Genomic DNA, 22,940 nt, shown 5'->3' on the forward strand with positions numbered 1-22,940 from the left:
AAAATTCACAGACAACATATGTTCACATTCATGGCACAATTCAAACGGGACCAGAAAATAATTATTTTCTCCCATTCACTTGCATTGACGATTTTTCAACCTAGAGGTCCAGCGGGGTTTTACGGAAGGGGCGGGACTTACCAGCTCTATAGAAACAGTCAGTGTTCTGAGACGTGTGCTTAAGACTGCGCATGAGCTTTGGCTGCTCCAGCCTGAATGTAGTTTCTTTTGTAATGAGTTGAGCATTTATAAACTAAATTTATGGGACGGTTGTTGTCAGATTTCATTGGTGATTTCAAATATTAAATTTAATCGCAAGCTTAGAGAACAGTTTTGGAGAATTTGATGTTTCCCCATTCAAAGAGACAGCAGCTGCACTTGCACGACTGAAATAGCTGCCGAGAGGCGTTTCAATGATGGCAAGTGAAATGACTTGCCTGAAATGGACTTTGATGTAAACATACCTAGTTTTGTTTTAAAACAACAGGAAATAATGCTTGTCTAAGGACGGCAGGGTGAGTGATGGAGGGCGAGGAGATCTGCCTCAGCACTGTTCTGTCATTTCCAGACTAAGGCTTTTAGATTGTGAATTACAGAGATTGATTTGTTCCTCTGTTTGACTCAGTTAAGAGTCAGCTGAAAACTAAACTGAACTAATTAGAACAACAACCTGGGGCGTGTATGTGTACGTAAATGTACTTACAGTGTACTTACTGTGTACCTACCTAAGGAAAAACTGGGTTATTTAAGGTAACTACAGGGTTTAAGGTTAGGTTTAGGAGTTAGGTACCTAGTTATTACCCATTTATTGTAATTACTGTGATAAGTACATCATTTATTTTACAGGACTGTAAAATAAAGTGCTACCCTTTTTATATAATGACAATAATAAGGGACTGGGGATGTCGAACTCCAAAACAGACATGGTGTTACAGTACTTATAACTACTCATAGTGTCTATTAGGGGTGTAACGGTTCAAATTACTCACGGTTCGGTTTGAATCACGGTTTTAGTGTTACTGCATTGGTACGGTTCGATATGTGCTACGTTCAAGGAAAAAAGGACTACTGTCAAATAAAAATAAAGAAAATAAGAACAAATAATCTAACTACAAGCAACAGCACAAATAAATAAAATAGAGAAAAGATACAAATAAAATAAACTGTGCTTTTTAGGTTTCTCAGGTAGGCCTAACATTAGTTTTAGGTACAGAAATGTAATAATCAAATGTAAAATAACATTGCATCTAAATTAAAGATGAAACCTTATTAAAGTTACAAAAGCTATTCAGTCAAGAGAAGTGAGTAATTGCCTTGTCTTTTTTTGTTTGAATAACATTAAAAACACAGACAGCAGGAATATTAGGCTGCTGTCACTTTAAGACCTGATGCACAGATCTAATATATTAGTACTGTACACATGAGTTGTCTTTCTCGATCGTTTACGTTCGCTTAAGATGTAACCAACTATGTTTGCTAGGATACTCACCAAGACGGGCACGTTGACATCATTTTTGTGTGAATTTGTACGCTGAAGTGTAAGACTTGAATGAGGACTCAATATTTGGGTGCTGTCTGAGACACAGGTTTAGGTCTCATTCGAGTCTTCTGGCTCTCGATTGCTTAAATTGGCAAGGCTTAAATGAGTTTAGTTAAAACACAGACAGCAACGTGTGCTGTTCAGGTCTCACCTGCGCTCGCGTGCTATCAACACCCGGGTGATGACGGCATAAATGACTGTCATATTCAGACTTTCATATTCGAGCATACGACACTTGCATTGAACAAAGTGGAAAAGTTTTGTCCACATTTTTTTTGTATCATCGCTGTTGTAACATTTGGGAAGCCAGAATGTGTATCCATCGACAGAAACATACATTATAGGAACCGTATGTAAGATTGTGGCCAAAACTGGTACTGCAATCACTTTCAAATTACTGTAGAGCGATGTATCCCCTCCCCCCTGACTCGAGGTTGCCAGTTAGGCTGCAGGATCCAGCAGGAACGTAGGCTGCTACAAGGAGCTTTCAATGGCAAGTGACGAGTCCTACACAGTAAGTTTTTTTTTCTGTTAATTATGTTTATGCTTCATGAGAGATGTTTTGCGTATTTCGGATTCATAACGAGGTCTTTTAGGTTTCGTAACGTTAGACATTTTTTATCCGACACGTTTGTAGCTGCAGCTGTGGTAACTAGAGCAGAGCTGGCAACCCGGATGCCGAAACACTACTGACTTCGTGATTGGTAGATAGGTGGAGGGTGGGGCATCAGGCCAAAACACAACATGACAACATCAACATCAGTTGAGGGCTGCAACTTCGTCAGTGATATAAGTATGACTACTGTCGTCAGTGATATAAGTATTTGAAATGAACATGATGTCTTAATGTCTAGTGACATATCAGGGCCATTTTATGATTAATTGAAATACATTTCTTACATACGGTTCCTTTAACAGAACTCTGTCTGTCTTTTTTACGTGTTATTTTCAACAAACCATAGAGATTAACCGCAGAGCATGCCGAACCATGGGTGGAGAAAGGTACGGTTAGATTTTTTAGTGTCTTCTTTTTTGTTTTAAATCACCTTTATAAGATGTTCTGTAACATTAAATCTGCTTTCCAGTTTGAATAGCTTCTAGGAAAAATTCCAAACAATTATCCGACAAACTGTTTTTGGAAGCTGCAGTAACAAAACACTCTTGGTGACTATGCCGGAGTCATGATTGCAAATAATCTACTTGTTCTTAAATCATTAGAAGGTAAACAGATGTTAAAAATATCACAGTTGGGCAAAACGTGCAAAGCCAAATCAAAGCTGACAATTGTGCCATTTACTGGCACTGGCAAAATCATGCATTGTTCAGAAACATTCATTTGATGCCCCACACTGTGGTCCGCACACAGACTAGCAGCCCAGTTTCATCATTCAGACTGGGGTAAACATCTCTCAGTTCTAGGAAAATTCCCAAAAGAATTATGCAGAGAGCATGAACAAGAGCCAAGCTTGCAAGTTGGACCATATACAGAACCAAGAGAATGACACGCACACCATTGTAACAAAGTTGCCAATTATTCCATCAGAATTTACCTGTTATATAAGAGATATACCATTCATGGAATAAGAGTGCTGTCCATACCCAACTCATTTTGGTTACACTTTATTTTGAGGTGTCATTGTTACAGTGTAATTAAACAAGTACTGAGTAATATTTATTAACTACATGTACATACATAAGGGTTAGGGTGGGATTAGGGTTTGGTTTAGGGTTAGTTGCATCTAATTATGCCTAATTTATAGTTATTACTAAATACATGTAACGTGTAACAAGGACATTAAAATAGAATTCCCTAATTTTTTAAAGGGTTAGTTCACCCAAAAATGAAAATTCTGTCAGTAATTACTCACCCTCATGTTGTTCCAACCATGTAAGTCTTTCGTTCATCTTCGGAACACAAATTAAGATATTTTTGATGAAATCTGACAGAATTTTGACTCCTCCATAGGCTTCCAGTGTGACCGAAACTCACCGGCCCAGAATAGTTATTAAAACATCGTTAAAATAGTCCAAGTAACTACAGTGGCACTACATTAAGTTTATCATGCGACGAGAATACTTTTTGTGCGCAAAAACAAACAAAAATAACGACTTTATTCCACTTTTCATTTCCTTCTCTCTGGGCCTCGTAGTGTGTTTGCGCTGCGCGTCTGTGTTGCACGTCATCACGCAACACACACATGACCGGCGTCGGCCAATAGTGAGCCTACGTGGTGACGTGTAACACAGACGCGCTGCGCAAAAACACTACGCGAACCAACTAGAGGTCCAGAGAGAAGGAAATGAATAGTGGAATAAAGTCGTTATTTTTGTTTGTTTTTGCGCACAAAAAGTATTCTCGTCGCTTGATATACTTAAGATTGAGCCACTGGAGTCACTTGGACTATATTAACGATCTCTTTAATAACTTTTCTGGGCCAGCAAGTTTCGGTCACATAGAAGCCTATGGAGGAGTGAAACATGGCTCAGATTTCATCAAAAATAGCTTAATTTGTGTTCCGAAGATGAACGAAGGTCTTACGCGGTTGGAACAACATGAGGGTGAGTAATTACTGACAGAATTTTAATTTTTGGGTGAACTAACCCTTTAATGACCAAATTTTACAATTAATTGTGTAATTACAACCCCGTTACTGCATTTTCACAGCATGTTGGGAAGTCAAATAAATACTTTAAATCTGAAATTTTATTTCAGTTTCTTAATATTGACATAAATATATTTGTTGACAGCATTCTTTATTAATTATTCAGTCATGTTACCAGAATGTTTTTTCTCTAATTTAAAATAAACAACCGAATTTCAGCGTCCCAGCTTGCTTATATTATATTTATCATATATCATATTTATTGTATTACGTTTATTATATATTTCTATTTACATATTACATTTGTACTTGTATACATCATTTAAGCGCAATTTTTTTTACTTTTTCATAATTCACCCCACGACAAAATATGCATCATGATTTTTTAATATAGTTTACATCATTACAATTAATCAACACTTTGAAAAGTAAAGAGTTAAACCTGTTGCTAAAGTTTGTTAAGGATTTTATTATGAGTTGTCTCAAAAAACAACACGTGTATTTTGTAGCCGCAGGGCCAATCCTTACATGTTTTCTGTTATTTATGTGGTTTAAAAAGATGCGTCACCCATCACCAAAAGGAAATGAGAATGAGGGCCAGGAAGAAATCTGATTAAATTAATCCTTAAAAAAAAAATTTGGTGGGGAAGTATTCAAAACAACAAATAAAGTACATAATGCCCCTTACAATAAGTACTGTATCTGTGCATGATACAGTGCTGGTATCAGATGGCAATATCACACTGACCACCATATTAATATACCATGGGTGTCGGGTTTAGGTGAATCTTACAAAAAACAACAGCAACAAAAAAACAGTCAAGCAATGTCACATTTTACCCTGAAAGGAAAAGAAAAGAAAAAAAATCATAATAAATGAAGCATATTTCAGAATGATTAAATGTATTTTAGTATTGTGACACTATAATTATTCCCCATTTCCAGGCAGCCCACTTTTATGTAAAGACATTTTTTTTGTATTTTTTTTTTTTGCAGGAACCGCATGTGGTGCTACGCAGGGGGGAAAGGAGCAATTTGGCCCATCTTAGGCAATCATCTGAGATGTACCATCCAACAATGGTCTGACCTCCTCTATGGTGGTTGAGCATGTGCGTGTGCACGTGCTTTTGTTCTGTAGCTCATGTTTCAGTGACGATTTTCTAAAACCGTGGTAAACCCTTTTTTTTGTCTATTTTTTTTCTGTCTCCCCTAATTGCCCCTCCGCAAATATGAAAGGAATAAACATTTTCAGCAATTTGGCACTTATCCATGCGACTTTTTAACAAGCCGACACTGTCACTCTTTCTGACCACAGGGAAGCCTGCCACATGAAGCCAGTTCAGTAAAACATTGGTCAATTCCTCAACAGACCTAACTAGAAAACTATACATATATAGATGGCTATAAATGCTGTTTTATAAATGCTGTGATGGGTATTTAGACGGTACTAAACTAAGGTTTACGATTGGTTTTGGAAGTTTATTTCATACTTTCGGAGCTACATCATGGTTGTACAGAAGTAAAAGTGCCATATTTCCTTGATTGTTTTGTTGCAAGGGCATATGGGACCTCTGAGTAGGTCCACTCAGAAAGTAACTGGATCAAACCTCCTTCAGCTTGTGCCATGTCATCTCCACATGTCCCTGATCACAACTGGTCACACCGTGGTCCACCTCCAAAGCAAACACATTAGGTAACATTGAGAAAAGGCCAAGTACGCTGCAGGTATAGGTTTACCAAACTGATAGAGAATGAAAGAAAGAATGCAGGAGCGCTCTCTCTCTGAACTAGCGATGTGCTAAAGTGCTAAAATGTGTTTCCTTATCTCTCGGTACAGCAAGCAGGTTTGGAACAGGTTTGGATGAGCTAAGCCAGGCCCGGTTCTACATGGGTGCTTGAGCAAGAGCAAGAGTGTTTTTGCAGCGGTGAGCAATGTAGCCAATCACGGACATGTTTATTGATCTCTTGAACACAATGGCCAATCAGAGGCGTTTAATTTATTCAGAATTCACTCACTGGTCAAAACGCCGAAGGTTTGGTCCACTCTAAGTTCTGCATGCTTGCGAATCCTCTCATTCGCAAAGGGTAGACACGATGTAAGTAAGAGATTCATTGTGCAGTGTAGACAACTTCATTGATTATAACGGAACTTGCGGAGATTGCAGTGATTATAAAGGGAGCGGTCTTTGCAAGCTTTCTTTCAGTGTTTGAATAAAGGTTTTGTTTTTCATGCTGCTAAGACAGGGGTGTCCAAACTCGGTCTTGGAGGGCCACTGTCCTGCAGAGTTTAGCTCCAACTTGACTCAACACACCTGCCTGGAAGATTCTAGCATGCCTAAAACCTTGATTAACTGGATCAGGTGTGTTTAATTGGGGTTGGAGCTGAACTCTGAAGGACAGTGGCCCACCAAGAGTAGGAAGGGACCGACGGCCAATTACCCGCTGCAAAGTTTCGGAAGTGACATCTACATATTAATGCTGGACTCACTCTCGAAATTGCAATGATTGACATCATGATAACCACAGCACAGGACAAAAATATGTCAAAATAGAGACACATTAAGCTATGTAAATGCAGACTAATAGTTTAACAGAAAAATATTCACATTTTCATATAATATATTTTTTTTAATTCCAATTATTTCTAAAAGTAATGACTTGTAAATGTCTCACTGTACATTGCTATTCTTGTTATGGTGGAGCTGTTGTTTACACATTACATCTGCACTTTACTAGAGCATCCTCACTAATTTCAGAAGCATCCTGAGTGATTTAATTCTGGAACTGGACCTGAGCTAAGCTTAGTGATGCTGACACATCCAGAACTTTGTCAACACTTCCATTCTACTCAATTAACATGAAAGAGAGGATGGCACAAAAAACTGAGCAGAGCCATTAGTGACTAAATTACTGCTAACAAATACTGTAGTTACTGAAAGAAAGGTTGGAGGAGTGTTGTAGAACTAAAGAAGATCACCAACACAATGCCAGGCTGCTGAAGGTGGTGATTTCAAGATGAACACTTACTGATTGAAGGAACATTTTTTGCCCATATAAATATCAACAACTGGACCAAATTGCTTTTTTTGCTCAGTTTGAGCCTCTGAATTAATGGTATTTTTTTCCTCCTTGAGAATGAGCTCCAAATTCTCACTATATCATACTACGTATATGAGCCATAAAAAGTTGATGTATTAAAATATTATATCAAAAACAACAACAAAATGTTTTATTAATTACATTTATTGTGGAAAATGTGGAAATAAAGACAATTAGAGGGAGAGGAGAACAGACAGAATCGAAGAGAGAAAGATAAAAGATAAAAAGATAAAAGAGAGGAAGTCTAGTGAAAACGGGTGTTTGTACTATAACAACGGACCAAAAAGAGCAAAGACCATTTTCCGCTCTCCTGATTTCCCTAACATAATGGAATACCTCTAATAATGATACAAAACACGCTGGAACAAACAGTCCAGGGTGCCAATATACTAACACAAAGAAACCGGAGATCCACACATGTACATACACACACAGACACGACCGATGAGTGATACATTCCTTATCCATCTTAACTCTTCATCGCCTACTACAATAACCATAATCCTGCCCAGATCTGCTCTGAAATCCCCCATTAAAAAAAAGAAAACTGGAGAAAATGTGCAGCATGGCTGTTTCAACTCCAAGAGAATTGTGAAGTGTCTAATGTCTAATAAAGATTTTAGCAGCAGCTTCAACTTTTTCTACATTCACCCCTAAAGCAACAACATTAGAGACATCAAAGCACCACTTCTGTAACATTCACTGCCTTCAACAATAAATCTCACAGTAATTACTATTTTATTATGTGAGAAGAAAAAGTCCTACCAGTCGTATGTGATATGCAACAGTGCATTTTAAACAGTAGAAGTACTGAAAAATAATATGACTCAAGTAAGAGTAAATAAGTAGTTTGCTTAAAAACGACACAAGTAACTATGTTACAAAAAGTACTTTAGTATTATTTTTCTATTTTTACCAAAAATGGGGAGATGATAGCGATATGGAGCGCTAAACACTCTCATGTCATATCTGTTCCATTCGTACTGGAAGCCCAGTACGAATTCATCCCGCGCGCAGAAAGTCCACAAGTGAGATTCATAGGAGTGTTAAACTTATGACGTTTCAGGAAATGCCTTTTATGGATATAATAACATGCAAATAGAGACGTTTTGACTGATGAAACATGAAGACAAACACATGATAGCGATAATATATCTGTGTTCATCAAGCTATCTCAGTTCTTTAAAGGGATAGTTCACCCAGAAAGGAAAATTAGCCCATGATTTATTTACCCTCAAGTCATCCTAGGTGTTATGACATTCTTCTTTCAGACGAATACAATCGGAGTTATATTACAAAATGTCCTGGCTCTTCCAAGCTTTATAATGGCAGTGAATGGCAGGAGAAAATTTGAAGCCCAAAAAAGTGCATCCATCCATGATAAAAGTGCTCCACTTTTACTCCAAAGTTAATAAAGTACTCCAGTTAATAAAGGCATATTTAATATACATATTTAAAACTTTATAAACGAAAATAACTGGCTTCCGGTAGCAGTCGACGCACGTTCATTCACACGTTCTACGTCACGACGCTTCCTACGCTACGTCCTACGTCATACGCCAGCATCCAGCTCCGTGAACGTGCGTCGACCGCTACCGGAAGCCAGTTATTTTCGTTTATAAAGTTTTAAATATGTATATTTTTACGACAAAACCGCACGGATTACCCTCAGAAGGCCTTCGTTTATCCCCCTGGAGCTGGATGGATTACTTTTGTGAAGGATGCATGCACATTTTGGGACTTGAAGGAGGTGGACCCCATAGCTTCACATTATAACCACTGAAAGATCTAAGACATTTTCTAAAATAACTGAAAATGTGTTCGTCTGAAAAAAGATTTACATATACATCTCGAACGGCTTGAGGGTGAGTAAATCATGGGTTAAATATCATTTTTGGCCGAACTATCCCTTTAAAGTAGACAAAGAACAACAATGCTAATGCTGGCTAAAGAACTACTGAATGTCTCTTTAAGTGACAAATTAAAATTACTGAATGACAAATTAAAACTATTGAATTTTTAATGCCCTGATGCAAAAAAAAATTAAATGCTTTTTGACACAGCAGGTCAATGTCATGAATGTCTAATTTTCAAACACTCAGTCAATCTAGGAATCTAGGAGCATTCTGACACAAGAACAAGTTTTTAATGCACGAACACATAAATACCCACCTCACTAGTCAGACCCACTGTCCCATGGATCTTAGCGATGTGTCCCAACAACCAAGGGTTCTTCTGACCCACATTTCTCAGTGCAGACAGGTAGGGAGCGAGAGAGACAGGGCTTGCCTGAGCCACGTTAACCAACACACCCAGGGCAGGGTCGCTGAGATCATTGTCACTGAGGTAACCAATGAACGATGGTACCAAAGATGACAAAACCTGAGGAGACAAAAAGACAAGATTATTCAGAAGGGTTCAAGCGTAAGACCTTTTTTATATTGCAGAAAAAGCGTAAAGCATGACAACGGGCCGAAGAAATAGGACGGAAGGAGAAGCATAAGGTGGAAAAGTTTGTTCTCTGCTGTTCTTGGAAGCACACAGGGACAGGCTATCTGGATCCTTCACAGTGGGGATGTAAAAAAAAAAAAAGAAATTGTAAAAACACCACAAACACACTCATTTGGTCCTGAACTGTTCTTTCATCAGAGGTCCCTTATGGTTCTAATCGTGCAGCGAAAAGAACCACTACACTCTGGTTGGTTGAGTTCAGTGCCGCCCACCCATTAACCAGAGTCCCTGGTTCCTATATGAGTTTGTGGAACAAAATTGATGGAGATAGTAACAGAGAAAAAAAAAAAAAATGTAGAGCAGAAGGAAACTCGTAATCATCCTCCCACTATGGAGAGTTTTTCAAGATTTATTAACGTCTGTTACAACAAAGCAGTGATGACCTTCAAAAAGTGACTCACAAAAGAAATACAGATCATCAGTAAAATCTTGTGTGTTGGTTGACATCTTGTGTCATGTCTTACAAACTGTAGTGATGACCAGAGGCATATGAGTCACATGAGTAACATGAGCTCTTTTCTCCAGCATGAAATTGATCTAACGATACCCTTTTAGCAAGGATTTGCTTAATCCTCTCATTGTTCTTTGGGAAACCTTTGAACTGGCAGTGGTGGAGAGGAGATAAAGAGGATCTGGTGGGACAGGGAGGACAGCAGACAGGACGTCCTATGAGAAGCAGGATTCCCAGCCTCTGCCAGGATGTAAAAACCACTGACTAATCTTAATTAATCCCATTTGCTTCCAAATCTCTATATAAACTACCAGCAGTGGCCGAAAGTTTTGTATTGTTAACACGACGGATGCACGTTCTCATCTTATCTCTCAAATTAGTGCTGCTGTCGGATAACGGGTCGGGTTGTTCTGTTAAGTACTGCAGGAACGGAGCGGGGGTGGGGGCGGGTTTACCAAACAGGACCCTTGCAGGACTCTGGTGGTGGGGCAGAAAGGGCCTGGGGAAACCCCGCTTTTATTTGAAATGATTTCTGATTTACAGTAGATGGAAAGTTATTGATCCACCTGTTTGTTTGCTTTTTATCCATCAATCCATCCATTTAAACAGAAAAACTATTATACATTTATATGCTAGTCTATGCTGGTAAGTACTTGTTCCAGCTGGCGGACTTCTATAGTCATGATAAAGTGAATACCTGGATATATAGTATTGTGACATTCATCCGAGTGTAATGGATTATTAACAAAGAAAAATGTAGAATGGAGACTTGGTTCTATGAATCTGTTGTTGATTAGATTTTGATGGCAGATGAACATGAGCTTGCAAGGCTAGGGTTTAGGAAGACTTAATGGTTGGTTATGACATTTTGATTAAACATTACAATGTCAAAAACTTATATTTGTCTACAAAATATGAATAAGTCTTCAGTAAGCAGATAGTACATCTTTGAAACAAACTGCACCCCTTCCTGAGAATGAGTCACATGCATAACTTTAGACACACTAGACTGAATTCATGTTTTTCATGATATCAAAAACCTTTTGAATTAAAGGCTAAAGCTTTTCCCCAAGTGAACAATAATTGTTCTAGCCTTTATCAGCATTTCATTATTCATGCTTAGCTTCATCATTGTACAGAAAAAAGTTTCTTGGCACAAAGTTTAATTAACTGTTTTAGGATTAGTAACAATAAATATATGTTGATGCTTCGTAAGGCTGTAACCATATACTTCTAATTAGTGATAAAAGTTTATCAATCATCCAACATTTTTGTTGACCACTAATCTTAATATTGGGTTGACCTTGACCTTTTTCCTCAGTGTCTATGATGGTTATGGCCCTGGACTTTGGACTTTGGGCTTGAGGAATGATAATATGAATCCTTGAAAGTACTGTAGAACCAGTTTCCACTGATTTCCCATTTCTGTAAATGAACACAAATGGAAATGACAAAAGAATTACCAGTAACAAGATACTGTCACAGTCTTTCCTAATCTCACCACTATTGAAAGCACAAAATGTGTTAATGTGAGTATTTCCACTGATGAGCTGATTGATATGCATGTGCTAGTTACCCAATGCACCCTCATGACTACTGCATTCTTTACTTCTAACTCCGCACATCTGCTATCTGCCAGATGTAAAATGTGAAAAAACAAATCAAATGACTTGTTCTGTTTCTGCCAAAACTGTGGTTTCCTCTTTTCCTGTAAAATGTGTCTTCACTGAGAGTCGTGGGGGGTTATCGGGTTATGATGCGTTTTCTTATATTTCCCCATCCGTTTGGCGGCTCCTATGGTATCGGCAGATGCGTCAACCATCAAACTGTTTTACAGTGTTCGACCTTGTGCTGCAGCTGTCTGCTTTAAAATTAATGCTAAATAACTCACTCTGTACTCATTTGTGTACCCACCCCTCCACTCCCTTGGTGACCTTTAAATTCTTTTTTCTGTTACTCAGAATAACTCGCCTTGACCAGAATTCATCCCCAAATACCACTTTCATTCTTTCACTTACTCATCAACCTCTCATCACTTACCAGGGGGTGAAGGTCAGAAATCATCTGCAGTAGTCTGAGCAGGTGGTGTCTGCCGCCCTGGTCCAGCTGGGACATCATCGCCGTCAGCTCACGGATATGTTGATGGATTGGCCCTGGTCGTCGTGGATATACGGATGGCAGCACTCTCAACAGCATAGCATTACCTATTCAAACCAACAATCAATCAATACAGCACGCTTCCCTTATTCAAATTACCATGGTAGCCATAATCTATGCCAAAATGCCAAAAATGGCACAAAAAAACAAGATGAACAGAACCTCCAACTAAGGAACAAATTGGACTGTTGTGGAAATGTACATGACATTTCTCATGCAAAATGAGTGAGGGTGGATTCATTATCTGAGCCCTTTTCTTGAAGCACTATTGGAGCGTTTTCAGACTGTGATGGCACGTTTCCACAGTTAACATCATAAATCTAACAATGTTTTTCTCTCTGAGTATTTGTTACTGAAGTTTTTGGCATTGTAATGAATCAATCATTAACATGCCAATGTAATCAATCTCTTGATATTTTTCAATGTTAATGTATTTGTTCTTGGCAGACTAGATCTGCTACGCATGCTGCTGCTGCTGCAGAGCAAGTATGGACTATTAGACAGAAAGACACGTTGCTGTGAGCATGTGAGATTTGCCGCTGCAGCATGAACAGACAAACAGATATAGGAAGGTGGAGATGGGGGATGTGGAGGGTTTCAGAGGAACTAACACTAGTTTACAGAAAACACTGAATCGGACTATTTAAATGTTGAGCAAACAATCTCATTGGCTGCAGAATCAGTAGAGGTCAATCAGCTTGCCAAGTGGTAATGGCATGATTGCTTGCAGACTGCATATAAAGTATGATGCTGTTGCGTGTTTCAAGCACCAGTTAGTAACCTCGGAAGTATGACAGTTATGACAAAAGTGTGACACATTTCACCACTACAGTCAGTAAGTACTAAAAATTCAATTTGAAAAACAAATAAGATTTGTGTGCAGTGGGATTATTAAGTAAAACTAAATGTGCAACGTTTTTTCTTCCTTTATTATATAGCACAGTAGAAGTAGACAGGAAGCGAAGTGAGGGGGGACAGGATCGGGAAATTGCACGAGCTGGAACTCAAACTCGGGTCGCCTGAAGCGCAGCTGTTCTACATGTCGGAGCATCGGCCATGAGGGTATCACTTTGACGTAACTGTTTCTGTGGAAGAAAAAAAGCCCTTTCAAGTTTTAAGTTCAAGTTTGAGCTCTGGCAAGCCATCTAAGTCAGGGGCGGTCAGTTAACAGACATAATTCTGTAAAGGAGATGTTTCTCCTGGCTCAGGTAGGACATTTAAGCTTGCAGAAGACCTGCCCACCTGTTTCTACAAACAGTGGGTGGTGTTAATGAAGGATTAGTGTTAAACATAACATTCCATAATAAGACAAGTGGGGAAATGTTATTGGCCTTAGACAGTTAACAGGAAATACTAACAATCTTTCATTCACTTCCAAAGACCACATCTGATAAGTAATTTAATCTTTGCCAGGTGCTTTGGCAGAAGGTATCTTTAATTTTTTAGAGAAATTTCAACCCCCTCATGCAAAACCCTAATGTAAAAAGTAAACAAGTTTTTAGAATATTTATGGGATATCTCAGGATATCTCTTTTTATCACTCCATTAATCAGAAAAAACTGCCAACAGCTATAAAAAAAAATCTATTTTTCGCCCCGGTTTTAGGTATAAAATGTTGTATAAATCAGAATCTGGATGATATATGAACAAACCCCTCTGTAAAATCGTTAAGAATATAGATAGGAATACAACTGGAAAGTTTGGTGTATGTAAGTGCTGCTGAAGTGGAGATTTCTGGCTCAGAGTATGAGAAAAAATCCATTTTGAGAAAACGGCCTTTAAAGATTTATATTGTAAAAACTCATACTTTTTTTAGTGGAAACAACTATTTACAGACACAATATCTCATCAAATCATTAGCAACAACAATACAAACCACCTAAAACACATCAAAACTTATAACACGGCATTTATGGCCTTCAACTGAACAGAACCACAGTCAAAAACACACACAAACGGAATCACGTTGTCAGAAATTTACATCAGCCAATGAGATTTCGCTCTTAGAGTTAAATGTCCCCATTGTACTTTCACGATTGGTTGCTGATAAAAAAGGAAATTACCATATTTGGATCTGACAACATTGTACAGGAGAGAGAGAGAGAGAGCTTTCCAACGGTATATGTGATGACAGGGTGCAGACAGCGATCGCGGAGCAGCATGTTGATTTAGAACGCCAACTTTTGTTGAATTTAGGAGAGATCTACAGACGCAAATAGACAAAGTGTAGTAAAATAAAGACTTAAATGTGTATTTTGAACTTTTTTTCACCACAAGTCTGAAAGAAGACATGTTATTGAAGACAAATAGCACAAAATCTCAATTTACTAGTAAAAAAAAAAACCGATGTTTTTGCCTGCCGTGTCTCCCCTTAAGCCATAACCAACTATGTTTACTAGGATAATCGCAATATGGGCATATTTGTCATAATTTTGTGTGAATATGTATGTTCAAGCGCAAGAAAACGTGAAAGAGAACTTCTCAAACAGCGAGTACCAAATGCTTCTTGCACTTTTTAAAATATTTCAATAGGCAAAGCTTGCAAATGGTAAACACGTGCAAATTATAAACTTTTGTGACGATGCAGCACTGACCCACCAGCACTGTTCCATCTACTGTCCCTGGAGTCGTTCACGCTCCATCGGGCAGTCCTTACTGTCGAGCCCTGAATGCATTACTTGGATTTGATCTAGCCTGAAATAGTCCTTTAAATCTTGGTTGACCAGATTTCTCATGGTAGAATACAGGATGGGATGGACAGGCAACCCCCTACCCACACACACACACACACTGAAAGTATCTATCACAACTTCGCTTGACAAAAAATTCACTGAAACTATGTGTAACACACTTAAGCAGCATCCACTAGGGGTGGACAATATGACCAAAAATTTGTTTCATATGAGAAACTGTATTTCATGATAACTATACATCATATGGTTATTTTACATTTGTTATGTAAAAACGAACAAAGAAGCAAATTACAAACAATAGAACAAATACGATAGAGATACAAATTAAATAAAGTTTTTCAGGTACAGTAGGTTTATTTAATATGAATAAATTTATTTAAAACCTTTCATTGTTTGATTAACATTATTTTAGGCTGCTGTCACTTTAAGACCAAATGTCATTTAGGCACAAAGAGAACTGAATTCGGGATTGCACGCTGTCTGAGAGAGCGCTTCTGGTGCGGGTCATTCAGCACGATACCACATTGAGTTCTTTTCTCACAACTTACTGTGCATAATAATTGATAAACTCATTTTGAAGATCTTCGTTAAATTCTTTGACATTCTCTCGTCTGACCTGATCTCCTCTACGCTCTCTGATACTGATACTCGCTTTTATGATCACCAAGCAAAGACAATTTAGGAAAGAAGAGATATGGGACAAAACATAATATTTTCATAATAAGTCGGGACACTAAAAATGGAGCTGAAATACGGGAATGTCCAGGGGAAAAAGAGATATCTGGTCACCCTATTTAAACCAGATGGACTGAAGAGCATTAACGCATTTTGTAAAGTGCATTCCATGTACAATAAATTACAAAAATGTATTTCAAGGGAATGATAAATATCCAGGTGTTCATTTGAATATTTCCTTCCTGCTAAGCCCACTTCTGGTGTAGGTGTGAAGTTGTCATGCAATATAATGCACAATTAAAATCTAGTTAAGAGGACCTCATTGTCTGAGCTTTGCCGTCAATTATGGTGTAGGTGCTACTGAAATTTCATCATCAGCACTTTTCATTCCAAGGTGGCAGATTGACGACATTAGCCAAGGCTGACTGACCTTCCACTGTGTTCCCTTTAGACAACGAGACCAGTCATTCACATTTGTACTGTCCCGTTACCCTGCTCTGAGTTCACATTCAGATACGCCTCTGTAATTTTTGCAACAAGTAATATACATCCTCAGCAGGGAACACACGCTACTGTGGGAAATGGGAGACTGTGGGGTGGGATCTTCATCAGTTAAAACAATTATGCTGAACAGAGAACGTGTTAAGATAATTCTGACTGCAAATGGAAGCTCACATTCTGAAAAGACTTGTTGACATGCTCATGCTGTCATAAACATAGCTGACATAAGCAGAAAAATCCATCCGCTGGAATTTGGCATTTTGAGTTGCAGACATATTAATGTCAACTTTCCAAAGGGTGAATGTCATGGGACTCTTCTGTTTCCATAATGTCCTGCACATTAAATATATAAATCCTGCACCAGCCCCAGAAGTTACCCAGTACAAACAGAATAATAGATCATTGATATTTGAATAAGCAAAGCACATTATTCGGTAATAAGATCAAATAAGAGAACATGGGCATTAAGGAAAAATTTTTGTGGTTTATCATGTGGTGTGCAGATACTTGAAAAACCAATCCGATCAACTTTTGGATCAGATTTTGGAGTTAGGTTTCTGAACAGTGGATCCTAATCAGCAAATCCTAATTCAGAACCGCATCCAAGTCTTGTTTTGGACTGGGGAAAAGGAGTTGGGACTAGGTAAAGGTGTTGGGACTAAGTAAAGGAGTGGAAGCTTGGAATCAAATCACATTTACAGCAATTTTGCCCTAGTGAAAAATAAATATACCAAAATGTATTTGAAATATATTTATTTTATGCTAGGTATACTACAAATACATTTACATATTTATGCACTTAATATAAATACCCTGCAATTGTACTTTTAGTATACTAAATTGGAATATTTAAACTAATTTTGTACTAAATGCACGTTAGTTATCCGGAAGTAGTGCAGAACTGTGTACCAGTGTAACCAGTGTAATCACTGGTCGCCTGGTCACTGTACTAGTTGTGTTTCTGACACTGGCTGCCCTGACATCATTGGTGCACTGCAGAACTGACCCTAGCATTTGAAAATATGATCACAAATGAGAAGCACTGTAGGCAAAGATTTTGTCTCACAGGAGATGGATCGTATGCTCAACTATCTACACTTTTGGAAGTCGCAACTTCATGTCTCTGTTGTAACTTGTTTCAACTTTGCCATAAATTGACCACTCTCATTGAAAAGGAAAAATTGATGGAAAACCTGAAAATGAAAGTTGCTGCTAAATTAGGGACTGAGTGTATGAATAGGGGTTAGGGCTGAGGATTAAGATCCAAGTTAGATGAAGGAACACGGGTAGTATTTATAACAGACGTTAAGGGTCAAGGTTAAAGCTAAGGGTTGGATTTAGGATTTAGACTGTGTTAGATAGTGTTAGTGGTATTAAGGATAAATTATATTAAGGAATAGGGTGTTACATAAGTGTTACTGGAGAAAATGTACATTCATTACAAAAATTCCCCATGACCTTTCCAGGCCACTTTTTCTAAAATTCACTGGTATTTCCAGGTTTCCTTTACTTGCCTTTACCCCCCTTTTATACCTCTTTACCCAACATCCTCCCCCCCAAACTCTCTCTCTCTCTGCCTGAGTTGCAGGAGCAGTACAACAATTTGACTTCCCATACTACCTCCAACGAAGAATTTCTCACTGAAGCTACGTAACTCTCTCTCTCTCCCCCACCCCTCTTTCTCGCTCTCTCTGAGCGCAATGTTTATATAGACCACAGAGCTCCTCTATCAGGCTCAGTTGCCTTTCAGCTGCAGTTCACCAAACAAGCAGGAGTCCAGCCAACCGATTGCTAAGCATCTAACAAGAAGGACCAACAGAGAGAGGAAGAGACATTATACACAAACACCAAATCTTGTTCTTATTCTCAAATGGCTAGCATGTCCATGTGGACATTCCTCCAGGCCACGTGTCTGGTGGCTTCATTGTCCATGGCAGTAGCTGATAATTATGAGGAGGACATCGATGTGGGCTTTGGACCCAATTATTTAAACGAGATAACTGACGAGGACCCAATGGAAGGTGAGTAACTGACAGAAATAAAAAATATTCCACTGTGATCAGTAGCATCAGCTGTAAGTTAAGGAGACGTGTAAGTGCTGACAGGATAAATAAACAGGATTAAAGGAGTTCCACTATCAGAGTGTGTGTGGACATGTCAAAAAGGAATTTTTTTTAGCAGGGAAAAAGAAACTCACCAAGATGTGTTTAGACATTTGTGAATGTGGGAATATTTGTGGTAGCGTGGAATGCTTGTGTTGTGTTATGACATCATATAAATTACAGTTGTATTTGTGGAAGAGGTTATACTACGATTGTGTGATGATTGTTGTTTTCTACTAGTATGTCTTTGGAGTATACTATTTGTCTCTGGCGACAGCAAACGGTGGCGGAAAGAGAAAGAGAGAAAACAAACAAAGAGAGAGAGAAGCTGATTTATTAACCAGATTTACCCGAGAAACAAAAAATGTGTGTATGTTTGATAGTCATATATACATACTGTATAGCTTTAGATATATTAAGTTAAATTTAAATCAAAAGAGCTGATCATTTTCTTACGTTTGTGGATTTTATTGTGAAAATTTGTTCGTAGGCAAACCATAGTTATAAATAAAGCTATGTTTTGAAGAAAATGAATGTGTTAGTGCCTTCACAATCATTTTTAATCATGTGAAGAAACGTGTTTTCATGTGAAGATTTTGGATTGCTGTTTGTTAGGCTCATCCCATTGTTGTAGAACATGGAAAAAATATTCTTTGGTTGAGTTTCAATTAATAATTTGTTTATATGGGTCATACCCTTTGGCACTTTTGGCACTATTTTATTTTGAGTTTTCCAGAACTAAGTAACTAAGTAGCTAAGCATGACTGCCTTATATGCAATATTTCATTACTAAAGTTAACATTCTCTGAGTTAGCTAAGACCATGTCCTACTCTTCGCTGCTAACCCTTCAAACTCAACAAATGGTGTCACCTTGAGAACATATAAAAATCATGTCATGTAAGCTCAATTTTTCTGCGTTCCTCTCTTTCCCTTGATTTCTCTCTTAGGGGATACCCCCACACCTTCCCCTGAACCCTGCAAAGGTCCAGCTTTTACTAAGTGGGATAAGCTCTTCACAATGCTGGAAAATTCCCAAATGAAAGAGAACATGCTCCTGCAGTATACCGATGATATCATCAAGGTTGAGCTGCAGAGTCTGAGAGGAGAGATGTTACAGTTTGTGGCCCAGTACGGCGGCTCTTGTGCATCTGCAGTTGAGAACTTGGTTCGACGGGCTGGGACTCAAACAGAGACGCGATTGCAGAACGCGCTGGACCGTGTGCGAGAGGTCTCAGCTGATCAGTACGCACGGCATGATACAGCCCTGCAGCAGCTACTGGCTGGCAGTGTAAACCAGGCTGCACGGCTGGATCGACTGGAGAACGGCTGCGTGAAATGGGAGGGAGGAGGTATGGCCCCGCAAGCCAAGAGCATCCATGCCCGACATCTCATGCAAGAAGTGACTGAGACGGAGGGATTATATGGAGGTAGGCTGGAAAAGACTCTGGCAACTGTCTCCAGCGAGCTGCAAACCATCCGGGAACAGCTGACTCTTTACACCAGGTCAACCTTTGCAAACATGCTTCCATCAGGTGAGACAGTCTATGTTGTAACAAGCAAAAGCAGTCCATTTGCCACTTTATTGAGAGGCAAGTATAGCAAACAATGGGTAGCTTTATGTGTCCTTTAAACGATGCCTCAAAGTGTTTAACTATGTGCAATAAATGCTATCCCATGGCTCAGATTAAAGAACACATTGTGTTAGGGAAGGGTAAAACGCACATGTAGATTTATGTTACAGGTTTTGAACAACAAAAAAATCATGCACCAATTTCAACCCCCCTTGCAAGTATGTTGCTTTATGTGAGTTAATCTTTTAAGCTCAATCAGGATAGGACTAAAACAGACCGCCAAGGTGACAATTCTGCTTTGGTGCTGTACATTTTGAGCTGTAAATCTGTGATTTATGCAAACCACATGCTACCATCAAACCACTAGCCAACTTAGCTGACGAACACAAACACAAAATGTCAACTCATACGACCCCCTGAGCAGACCTAAGGTAGGAGGCTGATATCCCCCAAAATCTAATAAATGTTTAACCCCGTACGACTTTCCCCAAGCTCCTACTGAGTTAAGAAACAAGCTTTGTCCGCATCAAGTCCGCTTTCACCTTGTCAGTAAGCCGGATACAGTTTCTAGTCAACTTAAGCAAAAAAGATTTAATCTGCGAATGCCCATGCCTTTCTGCATTAAATAGCTTTGTAGAGGTAGAGTAAATGGAAGACAGAGGGAGGTATAATTATTAACAGCTATACAGGGCGACCACACCAAAGTGTCCAAGAGGGAAAACAGAACCAGATGAGACTTCAGAGAATGACTTAGCCTCCCTCCATCCTCCCAAAGCAGGAAACCCAAGACAAATGTAATGAAAATACTGTAAGCTACGGTAGGAAAGGAGAGCCATAGCCTGTCATAGCAAAGCAATCACCCATAGCAGAGAAAATCTCATTACCAAACCCATTACCAAAGACCCTTCAATTTATTTTATGACTGTTTTACAAGCCTTCCACTTTAATTCAGTTTCTTCTAGTTGAAGATCCTCTTAATAGTTATGCAAGTTAATTGTGCACAAAACTGTCCATCCGTATAAAACTCACACAGGCTTACAAAACACAACTGCACAAAGAAGATCCTAGTTGGGTTCTACCAGACCAATTCTCATCACATTCAGTAGTGAATAAATATTAATAGCACAAGGAATAAGGAATAAGTCTCTTGATCTCTCTTGATTCGCTCTTTAGAAAGGGTTAGTGGGAGCAAAAACTGGACAGGATCCACAATGACTAAATGTTTACAATAAAAACCATTACTCCGATGACCCCTATACGAATAAAGAAAATGCACTGAAGATTACATCACAAAATACTGACCTCTTAATTAAAAAAAGTTCATACTTTGTGATGAACCCTCCTTGAAAGATTTTGACTATGCGAAGGTTATCCATAGAAAATAAACTAAAGTTTTCTACAATGCAATCATACGCACCTAGTGACGGGTGGAGTGCCGCAATGGTTCTCCCTCTGAAATATAGGGGGACAGACATCACTACAGACTAATTATGTTCTTTCCAACAGGGGATAATTACATTTTGTTAACACTAATCCTTCTTTCTCTCCAGGCTGTGACACTGGGCTGCTCTTCCCCACACGTTCATCTACAGCTCATGTTGAAGTATCAGCCAAGAAAACCTTCCAGACCAATGCCGTCACCATTTGCCTGTGGGTGAAACCAACTCAGGTGCTCAACAAAACCGTCCTCTTCACTTACAGCACAATTGGCAATGCCTACGAACTCCAGCTGGTGTTGAATGGACAGACTGTCTTTTTTACAGTCAATGGTGAAGCCCATTTGGTGGAAGCTTCAGGAGCAGTACAAGAGGGTCAGTGGGTGCACATTTGTGCAGTCTGGAGCTCACAGCAGGGCTTGGCATCGTTGTGGGTGAACGGTCAACAAGCTGCAAGCTCTCCCGGAGTGGCTGAGGGTCACGAGCTACGTAGCAAAGGAAGCATACTATTGGGGCAAGAGTATGGACGTCACTTCAGACATTTTAGTAAGCCAGACACATTTGATGCTGAGCAAGCCTTCACAGGGAAGATGACCGGAGTGAACATGTGGGACCATGTTTTGGATTCAAAGGAAATATCTCAGCAGGCACGGCTGGATGGGGGTGGTTGTGGTATCCGTGGTAATGTGGTGGCATGGGGCGTGTCTGACATTGAGCCAAAAGGGGGTGTCAAGCTAATATACTAATTTCTCTACTGTCTTAACCACATGAGCCCTGTATACCAATCAGCTGAGCTCCTAGTACAATCACATATTAAGAACCTGCTTCGCTACATCTGCACACAACAGTCATTTTCCTCCTTTTCAGATGTGTGGAAAATGTTCCTTCATAGGGAAATTGTAGGGTGAACAGGCTGTAGTCAAGCAAGTTAAAATAGGTAAACTGCTGCCATTGGAGGGACATCATCACATATGATTATATATTTTTACAAAAATGTTCTGTTTTAAAAGAATGTTTTCAATTAATACAAAGTGGAAGGAATTTTTACAAATTTATTATGTATCACCAAACTATTTATCTTGATTGGTAATGTTTACATTAAGATTTGAGTTCATTTTTAATCTATTTGTAATGTAATCCTTCTGTCCATTGTTATTTTTCGTATGCATTTTTTAAACTATAGAATCTGTTAAATATGGCTATTTCGAAACATTTTGTTATATGATTTCTGCTAATGAATAACTTTTTTGCCTTTGGTTTGTCGTTTTAACACAAGGTGGTTTTGATGATGGAACTGTGGAAAATGTTTACAAATTGTGACTATTTTTGTTTCTGCTGATGTGATTAAATGTATTATAATGTAAATTGTTTTTTGTTAAGAGGCAAAGTTGAATGTATAATGTATATAAATATTTTTCTGAGGGTCGGGAGAAACAAACCATAATAAAAATTTAAAACAAAAAATGACAACAATAATAAAAAAAACATTGTCATCTTGGACCAGTTGAATGAAAAAGTGATCAAGAGGTGAATGAAAGTGCATTGGTTAATAGAAGATACCCAGCTAACATGGAACATTCTCAGAACTAAGGATGCACTG

At 38.7% G+C, this 22,940-nt stretch overlaps 2 protein-coding genes across 3 annotated transcripts in view; one reads left to right on the plus strand and one right to left on the minus strand.

Annotated features, from left to right (window-relative positions):
* veph1 (ventricular zone expressed PH domain-containing 1) overlaps window positions 1-22,940 on the minus strand; it is a 145,021-nt gene that overhangs the window by 67,537 nt on the left and 54,544 nt on the right. For both annotated transcript variants that reach the window (XR_014627454.1, XM_084409462.1), the window contains exons 5-6: window positions 12,245-12,408; window positions 9,415-9,624 (exon numbers count right to left, since the gene is read on the minus strand). Coding sequence is in view for 1 of the 2 variants with exons in the window: in XM_084409462.1 (XP_084265588.1) it covers window positions 9,415-9,624; window positions 12,245-12,408 (374 nt within the window). In the remaining variant the exon portion in view is untranslated. The remainder of the gene's footprint in view (window positions 1-9,414; window positions 9,625-12,244; window positions 12,409-22,940) is intronic.
* Window positions 17,992-22,787, plus strand: ptx3a (pentraxin 3, long a). Its single transcript, XM_084409463.1, has 3 exons — window positions 17,992-18,251; window positions 19,281-19,865; window positions 21,455-22,787. Exons 1-3 carry the CDS (start codon window positions 18,101-18,103, stop codon window positions 22,084-22,086), a joined length of 1,368 nt encoding a protein of 455 aa, XP_084265589.1. The 5' UTR covers window positions 17,992-18,100; the 3' UTR covers window positions 22,087-22,787.

The sequence above is a fragment of the Rutilus rutilus genome (genome assembly GCF_951802725.1).
Source record: "Rutilus rutilus genome assembly, chromosome: 5".
In the NCBI taxonomy this organism is placed as follows: Eukaryota; Metazoa; Chordata; class Actinopteri; order Cypriniformes; family Leuciscidae; genus Rutilus; species Rutilus rutilus.